We start from the raw sequence: 15,790 nt of genomic DNA on the forward strand, positions 1-15,790 counted from the left end.
TAAAAAAAAGTGCAGTGAGAGAATTTAAGACAGCAGATTGGCTAATAGTAATCTGAAGACCAGTGTAATGTACCTCTAACCACATCTGTGCTTATTTTTTAATGTGTTTCCTTCATGATCTTTCTTGTGGCTCGCCCTGTGCACCGTGTGTACTTGCTGAGAAATTCATCTGTCTTTGGTTTTGCTGAACTCAGTTTTTCCGAGACCCTCTCTCCTCACGGGCTCAGTTTCACTTTGCCATCTACAGTGGGCCCGTTTCCGTGGCAGATGAGGCCACTTCTGCTTCCTGGAGGCCCTCTGGGCAGAAGCATGCAGTGGGGCCTCCTGCTGATCTGGGCCCAGGGGCTGAGGCAGGCTGCCATCCTGGCTTCAGGTAAGAGCTGCAAATCCAGCCTAGAGAGAACCTACGGAGGAGGGAGAGTGGGGGGGGGGCGGGGAGGACAGGGGAGGCTGGGAGTGAACGCTGCGTCTGTCTGTGGGAAGAGAGCCACAGTTTTCGGAGCCCTGCGTCCTCCTCTCCTTTTCTGAGGAGGGGGCACAGGTCTGTCGTGGGTGGCAGGTGAAGGACCTGAGGTTGGGAGAGCCTGGCTGGCCCACCCAAGAAAGGAGGTAGCAGGAGAGAAAGGGACTAAGAAAGAGGAATAATCAATTCGCTTGTAGAATTTCGCTCCTGCTCCATCTTCCTTTCTTCTGTCCTAGAGGAAACTTCTAGGAACGTATTGTACCTTTTCTGTGGATCAAAATTCTAGAGGTTCTACCATTATGGATTGAATCTATATTAAATCTATTTCCTTCTGTATTAAAAGGGACATGGATATTTAAAAACTGCAGCACACGTTAGTTTTTATGTCGCTTTCTGAACCATCGAAGGGGTGTGAGAGCTGAAAGGTGGCCTTGCCTTGGAGAAACAGTTTCTCTCCAGTGCTCCTTCCCTTTGGGTCCCGTGGCTTTCCTGGAGGGCTTTCTGGGCCCCCCAAGTGGCAGTCACCCAAACAGCCAGATTGTATTTTGAAGGAGAACGAGGCCAGGAGGGAACGGAGCTGCTGGGAGAGACAGTGAAGCAGAAGAGTAGCCCCCAGGGTCTGCATTCGGGTTGAGTAAGCGCATGAGGGCAATGTGGGGGTGGGCCGTGGACCTGTACCGCAGAGGAGTGTCCTGGGATGGCAAAGTGCTCCGCTGTGTGGCAGTTACAGTCCCCTCTGGGGGAGAGACAGGAGGGACTTCGGAGACCAGCATTCCAAAGGCCAATTCTGGACACAAAGCCCCTTGGAATTTCCACGGGAAGGTCCCAGGCCGGTTGTTGACCCGAGACTCACACATGCTTTTTTCTGCCCTAGGAGCTGTGACAGGCAGAATAATAACCACAGGGAATATTTCTGCAGAGGAAGGAGGCTCTGTCACCTTACAGTGTCACCTTTCCTCCACCACTGCCACAGTGACTCAGGTGGACTGGAAGCAGCAGGACCGAATGCTGGCCATTTACCACACTAACCTGGGCTGGCGCGCGTACCCAGCCTTCAGGGAGCGGGTGGCCCTCGGCCCCAACCTGGACCTCACTCTCAGGTCGCTGACCACCAACGACACAGGGGAGTACTCCTGCATCTACCACACCTTCCCCGACGGCATGTACAAAGGGAGACTCTTCCTGGAGGTCCTGCAAAGCTCAGGTATGCCCTCTGGGCGGAGGGGCCGCTGCACCTCGCCCTCTAGGATAGAAAAGGCATCCCTGCCCAACACGGGGAGCAGGGCCTCCGACCCTGGGCTCACATTCACATCACCCGGGAGCCTTTCTGTACCGCTGACACCAATGCCCTGGCCCTGATCGACTCCACCAGTCTCCACCACTGCTCCCCAGTGTCCCTGGGGGCAGAGCCCGGGTGTGGCAGGCTCTATGGGTGTCCCTGGTGACTCGAATGGACAGCCAGGGCTGAGGTCCACACTTTTGGGGTGTAAGAAGGACATTTTATGTTTGTTTACTAGGAAGACCAGTTGATAAGGCCATCTAAAAATGTTCTCATTTATTAGTTTAGCATGGATCATGCAAATTAGAATTAGCCCCCAAATTTATAAAGCATTAGAGCTAGTTAAAACCGAAGCTTAAAAATGTTTAAACATTTTTTTCCATTACAGTCGACATGCAATATTATATTAGTTGCAGGTGAACAACATAGTGATTAGAAATTTATGTAACTTATAAAGGGATCACCCTGATAATTCCATCAGTCACCATACCCAGTTATTACAATATCACTGGCGATGTTCCCTGTGCTGTACTTTACATCCCTGTGACTGTCTTAACCCCGCCCTCTCCTTCACCTGTTCCCCCAACTCTCTTCCCATCGGGCGACCATCAGTTTGTTCTCTGTGTCTACGAGTTTATTTCTGTTTAGTTTGCTCATTTATTTGTTTTTTAGATTCTACATATACATGAAGTCGCATGGTATCTGTTTTTTCTGTCTGACTTATTTCACTCAGCATAACGCCCTCCAGGTCCATCTTGCTGTTGCAGGTGGTGGGATTTCCTCCTCTTTCCGTCTGACCAGCGTCCCACTGTGCGTTCACGCCCCGCCATCTCCACACACCCGTCTGTCAATGGGCACCAGGTGGCTGCCGTGTCCCGGCCGTTGTGAATGTGCCGCAGTGAACCTAAGGGTGCACGTATCTTTTCAAATCAGTGTTTTGTTTTCTTCGCATAAATACCCAGAAGTGGAATTGCTGGGTCATAGGGCAGTTCTATCTTTAATTCATGATAATTCACATTTGTGTGTACGTCATAGTTTCCAAAATAACCTCACATTCATTATGCATCTGGACATGTGAACCAGTTGTCTGGAAGGTGAGAAAGGATTATTATCACACCTGAGAGACCACGTGCTGGAGGGTTATGAGCTCAGACTGACCCCAGACAGCCCGCGTCCGACCCTGGTGCTGCTGTTGGCCTCAGGCGAGATTACTTAGCTCCTTTGGGCATACGTTTCTCATTAGTGAAATGAGGGTAATTGTGAGCCCTTATGAGGTGCTAACATAGAACTGAACTCCTTACTGCGAGAAAATGCCTAGAGAACAGCCCCTGGAACAGGCGTGGTGAACACTAAGTAAATCTCAGCTGTGAACACAAGTCCTCTCCCACTGGCTTGCTCAGAGCATTAGAGCTGATTTCGACACAGGCGCTCTGGTTCCCCTAAACTGCCCCCTCGGGACTTCAATTTGCTTATTGTGTTGGAAATCAAATTTTATGAGTTAGCAAAGTCTGTGAAACAGTTACCTTAAAGTTTCTTCTCAAATGCTCCTTCTCCGCTGGCTCTGATGAAAGCCCATGAAGCGCGCAGACCAGAGCCAGCCGGCACCTGTTCCCGGTTGTGTGCACAGCCCTCCGCAACTGCCCTCCACCAGCGCTTCGCTCCCCCACTGCCCTCTTTCCTCGCCTGCGGCCAAGCAGGGAACTCAATCCTCAGGGCAGAAGAAGCTCGCTCTGCAAATTTGGGCTCCCTCTCCTACCCCTCCCAGCTCTGTATGGGGACTGTGGGCACTACCCTGTCCTAGGCACGGCATTCCTTAGCCACCTTCCCTGCAGTCTAAGCCCATCATTGGAGGAAAGAGGCCCCAGCCTCTGCTACACCCTTCTCTTTTCTCCCTGGACACTTGAGTTCTGCCCAAGCTTCTGGGAAGGAGGGGAGACCCTCCCGCCTACAGCACAGGCCACGGTGGGCGACTGTCCTGATTCTCTCACACTCCTCCTTGGGCCAAATATCACTCCTCTCTTCAAAACTCCCTCCTGCCTCTTCCTCCTTCCAGTGACATTTTATGTCAATAGAAATTCACCTATTCACACCTCAATTCATATCACAGACATTTAATAAGCACCATGTGTGATATGAATGAAAAGAAAACAGCAAAAGGACCGCACGCCCTCTGGGCCTCACAGCCGAGGTGAACAAGTGCTAGAGGCTTAAGGTGCAAGGTTATGTGCTTTTTTCTTTTTTGTACATTAGTATTAATTTTGTTTTAATTTTTAAGTTATTTTTCTACAAATATGGTTATAAATATGAAGTTTAATAAACATATTCCTTTTCCATTTTTTCTGGATGTTATCATTTGTTTCATTTCATGATAATCGCTAGAAGTGGTTTTGTGGAATCAAGGGAGGGAGTGCTGGTGTCTGGCGTGTGCGGCAGACCACAGCTGGGTGTCGGCTGCCCCTGACAACCCGGCAGGTGCTCTGCTGTTGGAAGAGCTGGGCCCATCGGTCCTGTCCTGTGGCTGGAGGGAGGCCGGGCCAGTCCCCACCTCTGCGCCCCGACGCTCAGCCTTCCCCGGGGAGCGGTCGGCCCATTTCCTTTATTCTGTCCTCCCCCCAGGGGCTGAGCAACGCACTGGCTTCCAGATCCTATTGCTTGGAGTCATATTGCTGGTGGTCATCTGCACAGCGGTCACAGCGGTGGTCGCGTTGACCAGAAAGGTAATGATTCTGGCCGACATCCCAGTCACGGCACCTGACCCTGCTGCGCAGGCCCTTTCAGAGTCTTTCTGTCCAAAGAGAGAGACTTAGAGGCGGTCTCCCCACTGCTCTTTGTGCCCTTTTCAGGGTCCTTGTTTTGCCTCTTTGTGAGGTTGTTCATATTCTTCTTCTGTCCCTTCCCTTACTTATGTGGGAGCTCCTGGAAGGTTGGACCTGTCACCTGCCTGTCCCTCACGCCGGTCCCCTAGGAGACTGATTGGTCTACTCTGACTTTGACGCATCTTGGCAATGTGCTCTGTGCTAGGCGTTTCTTCTGTACATTAGCTCACTGAATGTTAACAATCCTTCAGCAGTGCTGGGCCACCCAGCGTTTCTGCAGGATGAGAAACAAGTGTGTGAGATTTCTGATTTCCCATCAAGACCCTGCTAGAGGAGACTCCCTCAGGCTCCAGTCTGGCCTTCCTTGGAAGTTCTGCCTCTGGTGGTCAGGTTCAGTGCAGGAGAGGACGCTTCTGTAAATGCTGCCAAGGAGGGCCTTTGACTCCCACACTTTGCTCAGTTGCCGACAGATTTTTCTTTTCCTGTGCAGTGCACCAGGACAGTCTAGCAAAACCCACCCAGTTTCCCAGTCCTAATAACCACTGCTTCCCCCCACACTTCTCCGATGTCAGAGCCATGGCACCGGCTCAAAGTGGCCTGCCATCTGTGCCCCACCCCACTCAGCACCGTCGGTGGGGTCCGTAGTTCCACCCCGTCTCCTTCCACAGTCCATCCAGGGCCATTCCCAGGGGCAGCTGTTTTAGATCAGATCCAGGAAAGAGAGCCTGACGTGTGGATTCTGGCGACAGCAGGGTGAGTGAGGGCTCAGGTGAAGGGTGTTGAAGGAAGCGGAATGGGGCCGAGGTGAGGAAGCTCTGCACGAAGTGGGCTTAGTTGGAGACTTGGTTGAAGCAGGAACTGTGTGCAGAGTTGGTTGCTCCTTGAAGCAGGGAGCTGGCCTTGTAAAACCCCACCTCAGTCAGTCACCGCCTGCCGGCTGCTCGCCAAGGGTGAATCCCTCAGTCTACGCTTCCAGGTCTGGGGGATGGGGCACCAGTCAGGCAGCCTGGCACCAACAGCGCCCCCTACAGGCGCCGTGAGCCAGCAGGTTGCAGTGTCTGGGACCATGACCTTGGGACTCAGACAGACCTGGGGTGGACCGGGGCTCTGGCTGTGTCACCAGCCTTGCTAACCCTCAGCTTCAGCATCGGTGGCTTGGAAATAATTGTGGTGCTGTTCTCATGGGGTTGTGGGAAACTTAGGTCAAATAATTCAAGTAAGCCACTTGGCATTTTTTCTGGCATGTATTAATAACCATCACTTTTACGAATATATGGCTTTAAAATTATTATAAATTTTACTTATTATGATACTGCATAATACTCGGTGCTCAATAAATGTTCATAGTGCTCGGGTTTACTAGATTAAATGAAGCAGTATTATTTGCCCAGCAGCTTTGGCAGAAGTGCCCCCAGAGCACCCTCTGGAAGGTTCAGGGGAGGAGGGTACGTGTCCTGCTGCTGGACCAGGGCTGCCCAGTGCGTTGTCCTTCCTCCTAGCCGTCCCCAGGGGGGCAGTGCTGTCCCTGCCAGACCTGCCTCTGATCCTTTTGGACACAGGTGGCAAACACAAGGCCTGCAGGCCAAATCCGGCCCTCAACCTTGTTTTATCTGCCTGGTACCCTGTTTCTACCTGGCGGCAGCACCCAACTCTCACTTAACTGTTATGGAGTTAGTCACATTTACACAGTCCTAAAGTTACATTCGGCCCTTTGAAGGCAACCTCAAGGCTGATGTGGCCCCCAGTGAAAACGAGTTTGACACTCTGCTTTAGGACATCAGTGCGTTAGTTCCAAACTTGTTTTTTACACTGATTCCAATTACAGAGTTCCGCATGCAGGTCGAAGGAAATGGAGCAGCTGAGAGACCCACCTTGGGAGTATTTCTTATTCCCAGGGGACTTTTGGAAAGCCAAAGGAGTTCCCAGATTCAGAGGTCGGAGTGGCCGGTCTAAGAACAGGACGAGAGCGCACAGCGTGAGGGGCACGGCAGCTCTCTGAGAACGGGTTGCGTGCGTGTGCTCTAACGATGGACAGGCTGCCTCCCGCACCAGCATGAGCTCCGATAACCACCCTTGTTCTCACACTAGTTGAAGATAAGGTGCAGCCCCTCGTACTGAAAAGGAACAGATGAAACAGTAGGAGGGGAGAGACTGCCCGACTCTTGTGAGTGCTTCCAAGACTATGGCTTCTCTCCAGCGCAGCTCCTCGGGCCTGCAGCTGGGTGCCACTCGGAGTTTTCTTATTTGTTTCCGGCGACCGTCCCTGCAGCCCTATCCACCCTTCCACCCAGCGCCCCGCACACATTTGTGCGCAGCTGAGCTTGACGCTGCCACCAGGGAGGGTGCTGGTACACCCTATCCTCGAAGGAGGGGAGGGCGCAAGGGATATAGGGGCAGAATGAAATGTGGTTTGTTTGTCGTTGTTTTCCAAAGCTGTGTGTGGCTCTTTGTGATTCTGTCCTTCAGGTCTTTGGTGCGGGTGAGTGACTTGCTCTAGAGCGGTTTCTAGGAGGACTGAGAGGGTGTCATCTTTGTACTGGTGGCAATAAGCATTTCGGGTGCTGTTCTGTGGGGGTCTGCGGTATTTGGCTTCCTCGTCTTAGTGCAGCCCTCGCCTGTGCTGCTCTCAGAGGGCTGGCTTCACAGCCTTGCTTTTCCCCAACAGGTTTCACTGTTGTGGCCTGTTGCCCCACAGGTGCAACGTTGCAGGTGTCTGACCATGAGCCCTTACTTTGATTTGGAAAATCCAGTTCTTTTAGGTACAGGGCTGTCGAAGTGTATGTGTGTGTGTGTGTGTGTGTGTGTGTGTGTGAGTCCTAAGACGTTTATTGAGCATCTGTTATGGGCCCTGGGTTCACACAGAGGAGTACAGCCCAGCCCCGGTCCACAGGGGGCTGCAGTTTGAGGAGATGAAGGGCAAACAGAAAGTGTCAGGTAAGAGCATTCGGTGATACACAGCAACATTCAGGACCATACGCTAGCCTGGGGGTGGGGGTGGTGAATGTAGCCCTCCTGGAAGGTCAGAAGGGTTTCATCTTTTTAATCCTCACCTGAGGATATGTTTTTTATTGATTTGAGGGAGAGAGAGAGAAAGAGAGGAAGAGAGAGAAACATTGATGTGAAAGACAAACATCAATTGGTTGCCTGACTGAGATGCAAACCCACAAGATTTTGGTGTATGAGTTGCCATTTCAATCAGTGGAGCTACCCGGCCAGGGCCAGAGAAGGCTTCTTGGACAAAGTGCCGTGGAGCCGAGTCTGGAGGTTGGAGTAGACAACTTTTTCAGGGAACCACAGAGATGGACAATGGGTGAAACATACACAGACCTGGGGAGTCAGGAAACAGTGCCTGGCTTTTTAGAAGCCGCAGGGTGAGAGGCAGCTTGGCTGAGGAGAAAGCATAGCCAGAGTCAGATGGACATAAGTTGGAATGGGATTGGTCCTTGGGCAGATGACTGCACTGGTCTGTGCCTAGGAGCCAGCTCAGAACTTCCGCAGGGGTGTTGGTGAGATTATAGAAGAAGGCAGCCCAGCAGGCTCGCAGCAGGTTCTCAGGAAATGGCAGCTCTCTGGCATCAGGCCCCACACTGGAAGTTGGGGTGTTGGCTGGGGAAGGGCTGCAGGACATAAAGCTGAGAAGGTGAGTATGAACAAGTCACACACGCATCTGGGGGCGTCCCACACAGCCTCCTGAGTGATGGACTTCCTTCCTAGCAGAGTGCACCTCATGCAATGGCCCTCCCTCCTTCCCTCCTCCTTCCTTCCTTCCTTCCTTCCTTCCTTCCTTCCTTCCTTCCTCTCTCTCTCTCTCTCACACACACACACACACACACACACACACACACACCTTTAGTGGTTTTATAGATGCCTTGAAGTCCTCTTGTGGCCCCTGTACACAATGGGAGACATCCAAGGGTTTTAGGCGGAAGCATGGCACGGTTCGGCTTCCATCTTTGATGGATCACCTGCTGGTGACCACGTGGAAGTTCGAGAGAGCTACCAGGGGCTCTAGAGGTAGGTGAGTACGGGAGTCCAGTGAGAGATAAGAGATGAAAGTAAGGATAGGACGGGGAGTAGATTTCAGATTTTCTTAGGAGTAAAACAGGAGGGGATTTTACCTCCACCTGGAGTTTAACATTAGCCCCCAGGCTTCTGGCCAGGTAGGTGGTGCTGTAAGGCACGTTAGAGGCTGTGGGGCAGGAGCAGTGCATGCAGGGGGCAGGTGTTGGGTGCCTTAGAGGCAGGCTGAGCAGGAGCTTGCTGCGGGGCTGTTTCCAGGCAGCCTTGCCCAGTGAGCAGGTGAGCGCCTGGGTCTGGATCTCAGGGCAGAAGCCGGGGCTGGTTTGGGGAGAGATTTGGGAATCACCAGAGGGAAGAGGGTGGTTGTAGATGTTCCCGTAGATGCCATGACTCGGAGAGAGTGTTGAATGTGAGAAAGCAGAGGGCCGAACCCTGGGAAGGAAAACCCTTTATTTGAGGAGCTGATGGGCAAGCAGAACAAAGAGCAAGGCTGGCCGAAGATGAAGGTGGGGTTTCTAGGAGGAGGAGAAGCAGGAGGGAGCAGTGCTGTGGAAGCCTGGGAAGGAGGCCGGCCGGAGAGGAAGAGGCCCGCGGGGCCGGGGTGGTCAAGAGGAGGAGAGAAGTGGAGTGCAGGTGCTTCCTGTGGCTTAGCGAACAGGAAGGAATGCCTGTGAGCACACTGCGTGTGGGCACACTGCGTATGGGCACACTGTGTGTGCAGCTTGTGTTGTTCCCCCAGGGTGGTTAGCACTGCAGCCCAGCGGTGACAAAGGTGAGACACTGAGGGCTGAGAAGTCAGTGTTGGTGAGAACACAGCTTTGCCTGAGTGTGTGTGTAAGAAAGGAAAAGACAGATCATTGTAATTATGTATCATGTTGAGGAGTAATTTTTGAATACCATCCCTACATACTCACTTTGCAGTTTGTTTGTTTTAGAGGAAATTTCTTCGAATTCGTTCTGCGGGAAGTGGCATCCAGAGAGCGCTGCCAGAACAGGAAGAATGGGGACCCAGAGTCCTGTCCTCCCCTGGAAGCTGTGTGCAGGCAGGAGCCATGCCTGCGGGCCTCAGCGGAGAGCCCTGTGGAGACGACTACGCTGAGCCGCACGATTACTTCAACATCCTGAGTTACCGGAGCCTTGGGGACATCAGCTTCCCAGCAGAGACTGGTTAGCTCCCTGAGACACAGGTGCTGCTCCGTTACAGGTGGACATTTAGGGTCCATGCTCTCCTCGCTGCTGCTGCTGTGTGTGTGTGTGTGTGTGTTCAGTGGAGCGAATGAATGTCGCCTTCGCCTTTGCCTGCATTACCTCCTCCCTTCCCTTCTGCTCTATCGTGGCAGACCAGGGTGAACAGCTAGACTCGATTATGAATGCCATGTTAAAAAAAAAAATTGGACCCAGTTTTGTATTCAGGCGGTTTGAGCCCAAACTGTGGCTTTGAGGGCTCTGAGTGGTTCGTTTCACCTCCTCATGTCACTGAGCAGGGGGTCAGGTTATGGGGTCATTGTCATTTTTGCCAACGTTCACACATTCAAGGCATTTCATGATTAAGGGCTGGGTCCAGCTTCTGCAGAGAGATTCTAGGATGACTAAACCGTGGTCGTGAGTCTTAGCCCTTTAAGAACGTACAGGCCGGCGAGGAGACCACAGAGACCTGGAAGGGCAGCAAGAAGACAGGGATAGGAGCCCTGGGCCTTGGGGCAGACACACTGTCTCCTCTGGGGTGGGCGGTCAGGATGGGCTTGTCCATGGTGAGGTGGTCTTTGCGGATGCAGGGGACAGTGAGGCTGGTCTTGTGAGGGCAGGACTTTCGTCCAAAGAACTCGTTTTGTCCAAGGAGCTGAAAGTCCCACAAGGAAGACCCTGGTACGAAGGGAATCAATGAGCCTTCAGAGTTTATCTGGGCAGGCGATCGCGCAGGGTGTAGACTGACAAGGGAGACTCTAGGCTCTTCCAGCCTCGCGCGCTACGAGGGCGCACAGTGTGGGACCGGAAGTCCCAGGGACAGTGCCCGCTCACCTCGGGCGGCATCGTAGCTTTTGGGCAGTGACCCACCTCTTCTCTATCCACCCGCCACTGAGGTGCGAAGAAATAATCTGCTTTCCAATAAAAGGAAAACCTAGATTTTTAAAATAAGGACTATCCCTAGGGAAAATAAATAGGAGCGTGACAGAGAGTTTTTTTAAAATGTGTATGCTCCCAAACTATCTTCTCTGAACCCTTAAAATCAGCCCTCAGGCCTTTGTGCTGGGGCCGGGGTGACATCGGAGCTGCTCGTTCAAAGTGGCTCGAGGCTTTTACCCTCCTGCTGCCTCTCTTGAGACACGAGGAGGGAGGGAGGCGGCCTATCGGTGAGCAATTTTCTTTTGCGGGCAAGGGGACTGAGAGAATGGGAAGCAAGCTGCCTCTTGCCTACCGTTAGAATAAAGCCTTGCCCTGCTCCCCGAAAATTAGTCTGGTTGAGCAAGAAGACAATTCAATTCCTACTCCTCCTCGAATTTTTATTTTTATATTTCTCGCTTATCAACCAAACAGATCTGTGGGTAGGAGCAATGAGCTGAAATCTGTCCAGAGGGCAAGGTTTGGGGAAGAAAGAGAGATATGTGGAAAATGCTGCTATTTGCCACAGCAGCACACAGCATTTTTCTGGCAAAACTAGTGCAAATTGGTTGGCAGTAGAACACAATTCACAGGCAGGAAATGAACGAAGATGTAATGATGGAAAAGAAGTGGCATTCTGATTTGCTGGAGATGTGTTTTAGGCGTAGGTAGAGTAAGTTGGGTGTTATTTAACATTATTGTACCTGGGAAACATTTACAAATACCTTTTGGAGTTGATAAAAGTACAAAAAGACCCATGGATGCTATAAGTTGGTCAGGTAACTAAAACGAGATTGAATTCAACAGAGAATACATTTTAGAGTGGAATTCAATGGACAGATTTTCCTCGGAGAACCAGAGGAGACAAAGCGGCAGAAGCCCGGTTCAGGGGTCGCGCACGGTCTGGTCCAGCAGCCGCTCTCTGCCGGCCGCCACGGGCACGTGGATGAGGTTGGTCTGGAGGGAGCAGTGCGCTGCTCGAAGGGTGAAACACACACCAGATTTTGAAGACTTACTATGAATAACAAGAATGTAAAGTATCATATTAGTAACAAAATGTGGATCACATGTCAAAATGAAAACGTTTTGGATATGCTGGGTTAAATAAAATACATTATTAAGATAAATTTCCCCTATTTATTTTTACTCTCTTAATGTGACTACTGGAAAATCTAAAATTGCTTCTGTGGCTCCCATTGCATTTCGGTTGGACCAGGTAGCTCCAGACTCTGTACCTGAGCCACGCTGGCACCCGGGGCAGTGCTTATCTTTGACTGGTAGTCTCTGTCACTCTCTCATTCAAATGGGGTTTCATTAGATTTTTTCCTTTTATTATGTGTTTCTAGAAATATATAGGGAAGAATCACAGGGGAGCCTGAGTGAGGTAGGGGGCCACTAAATGCAAACAGGAAGAGACCCCAGGCTCTCTTGGATCCCCTCTTGAATTCCTTCACAGGAGGAGAGGAGAACAAAAGGGGTTGAGAGTTCACGGAGAAATCAGTTTGCTGACGCCCGACTCCTTATCACCCACATTCGAAGCCAGGGCACGTAGAGTCTGATCTATAATCCTAAGAATTATACTGAACAGATATGAGAAAATCGAGTCAGGGAGCTTGGAGGGAGATGAGTTTCCTGAGTGGACAGGACCTTCGCATGCAGTTCCATTTCATGGCTTGCCCTTCTCACCCTGTGAGCCCCTGGGGTCTCAGTGTCACCGCACAGCCAAGTTCCCACAGAGCCCAGCGGTGGGGAGCTGGACGGTGGGTGGGGTGTGTGCCGCCCCCCCAGGAAGGGCAGTGTCCTGGTGGCCAACCGCACCCGACAAAGGGGAGGGAGTCAGCAGCATGGCAGTGCTTCAGCTGTGCGGCGCCAGTTCTGTTCAGTCGTCCGGTTCTTTCCAGTCCCGTGTCAATGCTGTAACTAGTGAAGTGATCCTGCACCTCTACTTCACACCACACCTGTCAGGAGGCCCAGGGGAGCCTTCTGTGTGCAAGAGCCTGCCCTTGTGGAGGTCAGGACTACGTACTTTGATGCTTCAGTGAGTGAACTGTATAGGATACAGTCGAGGACAGGACTGTCCCACGGAACTTTCTGGGATGAATATTCAGTACGGCAGCTACGAGCCACACACAGCTACTCTGGACCTGAAAGGAGGCTAATGTGACCAAGGAACTTGAATTTTAAGTTTTATTTCACTTAAATTAACTTAATTCAAATGCAAGCGGTGACCTGTGAGTAGTAGCAGTATATTAGGCATTGCAGTCCTGGTAATTGCCTTGCATACGGAGAAAACACAGAGAGGTGTGTTTATAGGCCACTGGATCACTCTACCCGTGCTACAATGCATTTGAAAGAACTAGGACCAGGAGGAAACAGAGAGATTCTTTCCCAGTGTCCTGTATCCTTACTCTGATTAAGACAAAGCAGGAGGTCAAAAGCAGGGTGTGAATTTATCTCAGACTCTTTCCAAAAGTTATTTCAGGTAGCCAAGTGGTCCAGTTACTGTGCACAGGATTGGGGCTGTGAAGAAGTTTGCCGCTCATAGATGTTATGCGGGAATAGACTTGCAGTGTAACCGTCCTTCTGACTTCAGGCAGGTGGTGAGGAATACCTTCTCCGAGGCCGCAGGTCTGGCTGCTTTCCCAGAGATCGAAGGAGAAGTGGCTCTGGCGGGCGGTGGGCGGGGCGTCAAGGTCCTCGGTCCAAGCGTTGAGCACTGCCATGCCGCTTCCTGGCATGGGAATGACCTCAGCTTGCCCATCCTCATTGCAAATGTCTTCTCATTTACATTGTGGTAGTAATAACATCTACTCATAGGGGTCGTGGGAAGACACAGTAAGATGAGGTGGTTGACTCTTTGCAAGCTGTAAAATGCCGAGTTCACGTTCATGTTGCCTTTGGTATCACAAGCACATGTATCTGGCACCGTTCACGGTGCCGCAGAAGGCCCCGACGGGACATAGAATCTTTTTCGGATCGACTAAGGTATCTGGAATTGTCAAACCCTTAATCATTGGGATTTAAGGAATACTAAGTATTATAGGTATATCTTTGGGGTCTGCAAGTTATCTGTATTTCAAATTTTGTGTTGTGAGATGATACTCTTTTAAAAAGCCACACATCTTGGGTTTCGATGACCTTCCTATGACAGAGTGCTGTCAATATCTTCAGTCTTTGTATTTGTGTTTATAATTAAGTTGATTTCAAGGTATGGAGGCTCCATTGATGAACAATTCATATGCTCCTTGTGGGCGGGGCAGTGCCGTGCTGGGTGGTCCCACGCGCACTAGGAGGTGCTCTTGCCCCTGCAGGCAGCTCTTACAATTCTGGAAGAGCTGTAAGGTTTACCAGGTTGTATGAGCAGATTTAAGAAAATTTTAAAAAATTTTAGAATTTTTCTAAAATTTTTCTAAAATTTTTTTAAGATTATATTTTATAAAATATTTGATTTTATAAAGATTATACAGATTCTAATAAAATATATATATTTTAATTTTTTGTTTGATTTAATTATTGTTCAAGTACAGTTTTCTGTCTTATATTCCCAGCCCTGCCCACCCCCCCCCCAGGGCTCCCCACCTCCCTCCCATTTTCACCCCCCACCCTTAGTTATTTATTGTCCATGTGTCCTTTATACTTGTTCCTGTGAATCCTTCCCCTTTTTCCCTGTGATTCTCTCCCCTCTCTCCTCTGGTCCCTAATAAAATATTTTAAGAATCTAATAAAATATTTTTATAAAGTTTATAAAGATTATATTTTATAATCTTTCTTAAATATGTTCAAACATACAACCTGGTAAACCTGATAGCTCCTGGAGAATTGTAAGACTAAGATAAAAATAAATTGAAGTAAACTTTAAATAAATTTAAAATAGAAGTAAAAATAAAACTATGAAATAGGTTACAATGACAACACAAAGGGGGAGGGATGAAAGAACAGGTATGGATGACGCACGGACGTGGGCAATAGGGAGGGGACTGACGGGGGGGCACTGGATGTGCGGAGGGAGGCAAAGGGGAGAGACTGGGACACGTGTGATAGAATTACAGTAAAATGAGATAACAAAGATGATAAAATCATTATACTCTAAATTAATTATTGATGTATTTCTAAACAGAATAAAAACAACCGCAGGTTCCTGTTTTTGTGGGGGTTTTGCAGTCTGTGAGAAGTATTTTTTTTCTTTTGCAGGGTATATATACATTACTCAAGTTTGAGGGGCACTGGTGTGATATACACATCACTTTGGTTTCAGAAACCTTGACTTCAAGTGATAGCTTATTGTTTTATAACGGGAAAAACATTTCTGAACCTCTCTATAAACTGGTGTAATAGTAACATCTTCACGATGTTTCACAGGGTAATTGTGAGGATGGATGAAGTAAAGGCCGGAGAACCTTAGAACCTGTTACATGCTGTATGAATAAGCTGTGTGCCCTTTACAATTGCTAGAGCCCTTATGTGAACCACACCACAACCTTTCAACAGGCAGAAAGAAGCCTCGAGTTTGGGGATTATGCAGGGAGACCACAGACTCCAGGTGAAGCTGGCTGGCATCATCAAGACGCTGCTGAGGTTCACAGAAACCCAATAGGGACAAATCATGCATCATGAAAATGTTTTATTTTGTATTTCATTGAATATCAGGTGAACTTAGGGGCTTAGTGACTGAGCTGAAAGAAGTAAACATTTAGATTCCCAGAGGTCACCTTTCAATCCAGAGTTCTCCTTAAGACTCCCCAACCCAAGGCCTGCATGTCCTCGGCAGTCCCCACACGAGACTGCTTGTTTCTTGGATCCTTCACTGACTTATCCTGCTCGTGCATCTTTGCCAGTTTATAAACTCCCAAGACACTGAGAGTTTGAATGGTGTAACCTAGCTTCTGATTTTATGTGGATCATTTAGTTTTTAGATTTTAAGGTTTACCAGGGCTGAGACAATGTGCTCCCTTTCCTTCCCACATTGTAGTGTGGGTGGAATGTAGATGCTTTTACTGAAGGCTTGGCGAATCTCATTCAGTTGGGTTGACTTCACCAGGGACAAACAAGGTGCTGTCTTCTCCATTGCACCAGCAATTTCTGCAAGAGGGATGAAGTTAGACGGCCCTATGG

At 49.9% G+C, this 15,790-nt stretch overlaps 1 protein-coding gene across 2 annotated transcripts; it reads left to right on the top strand.

Moving 5' to 3' along the window:
- Positions 1 to 101: 101 nt before the first annotated feature.
- On the top strand, positions 102 to 14,217 carry TIGIT (T cell immunoreceptor with Ig and ITIM domains). 2 transcript variants are annotated; one of them, XR_005068134.1, is made up of 5 exons: positions 102 to 373; positions 1,338 to 1,667; positions 4,359 to 4,459; positions 9,514 to 10,854; positions 14,206 to 14,217. XR_005068134.1 is itself a non-coding variant. In XM_037057411.1 (4 exons), exons 1-4 carry the CDS (start codon positions 115 to 117, stop codon positions 9,748 to 9,750), a joined length of 927 nt encoding a protein of 308 aa, XP_036913306.1. In that variant the 5' UTR covers positions 102 to 114; the 3' UTR covers positions 9,751 to 10,999. The 2 variants fall into 2 exon arrangements, 1 of the variants encoding a protein (XP_036913306.1); XM_037057411.1 differs by lacking the exon at positions 14,206 to 14,217 and having other exon boundaries at positions 9,514 to 10,999.
- Positions 14,218 to 15,790: the final 1,573 nt, after the last annotated feature.

The sequence above is a fragment of the Sturnira hondurensis genome, unplaced genomic scaffold, assembly GCF_014824575.4.
Source record: "Sturnira hondurensis isolate 20B ecotype Veracruz unplaced genomic scaffold, ASM1482457v3 Scaffold0009719, whole genome shotgun sequence".
Lineage (NCBI taxonomy): Eukaryota > Metazoa > Chordata > Mammalia > Chiroptera > Phyllostomidae > Sturnira > Sturnira hondurensis.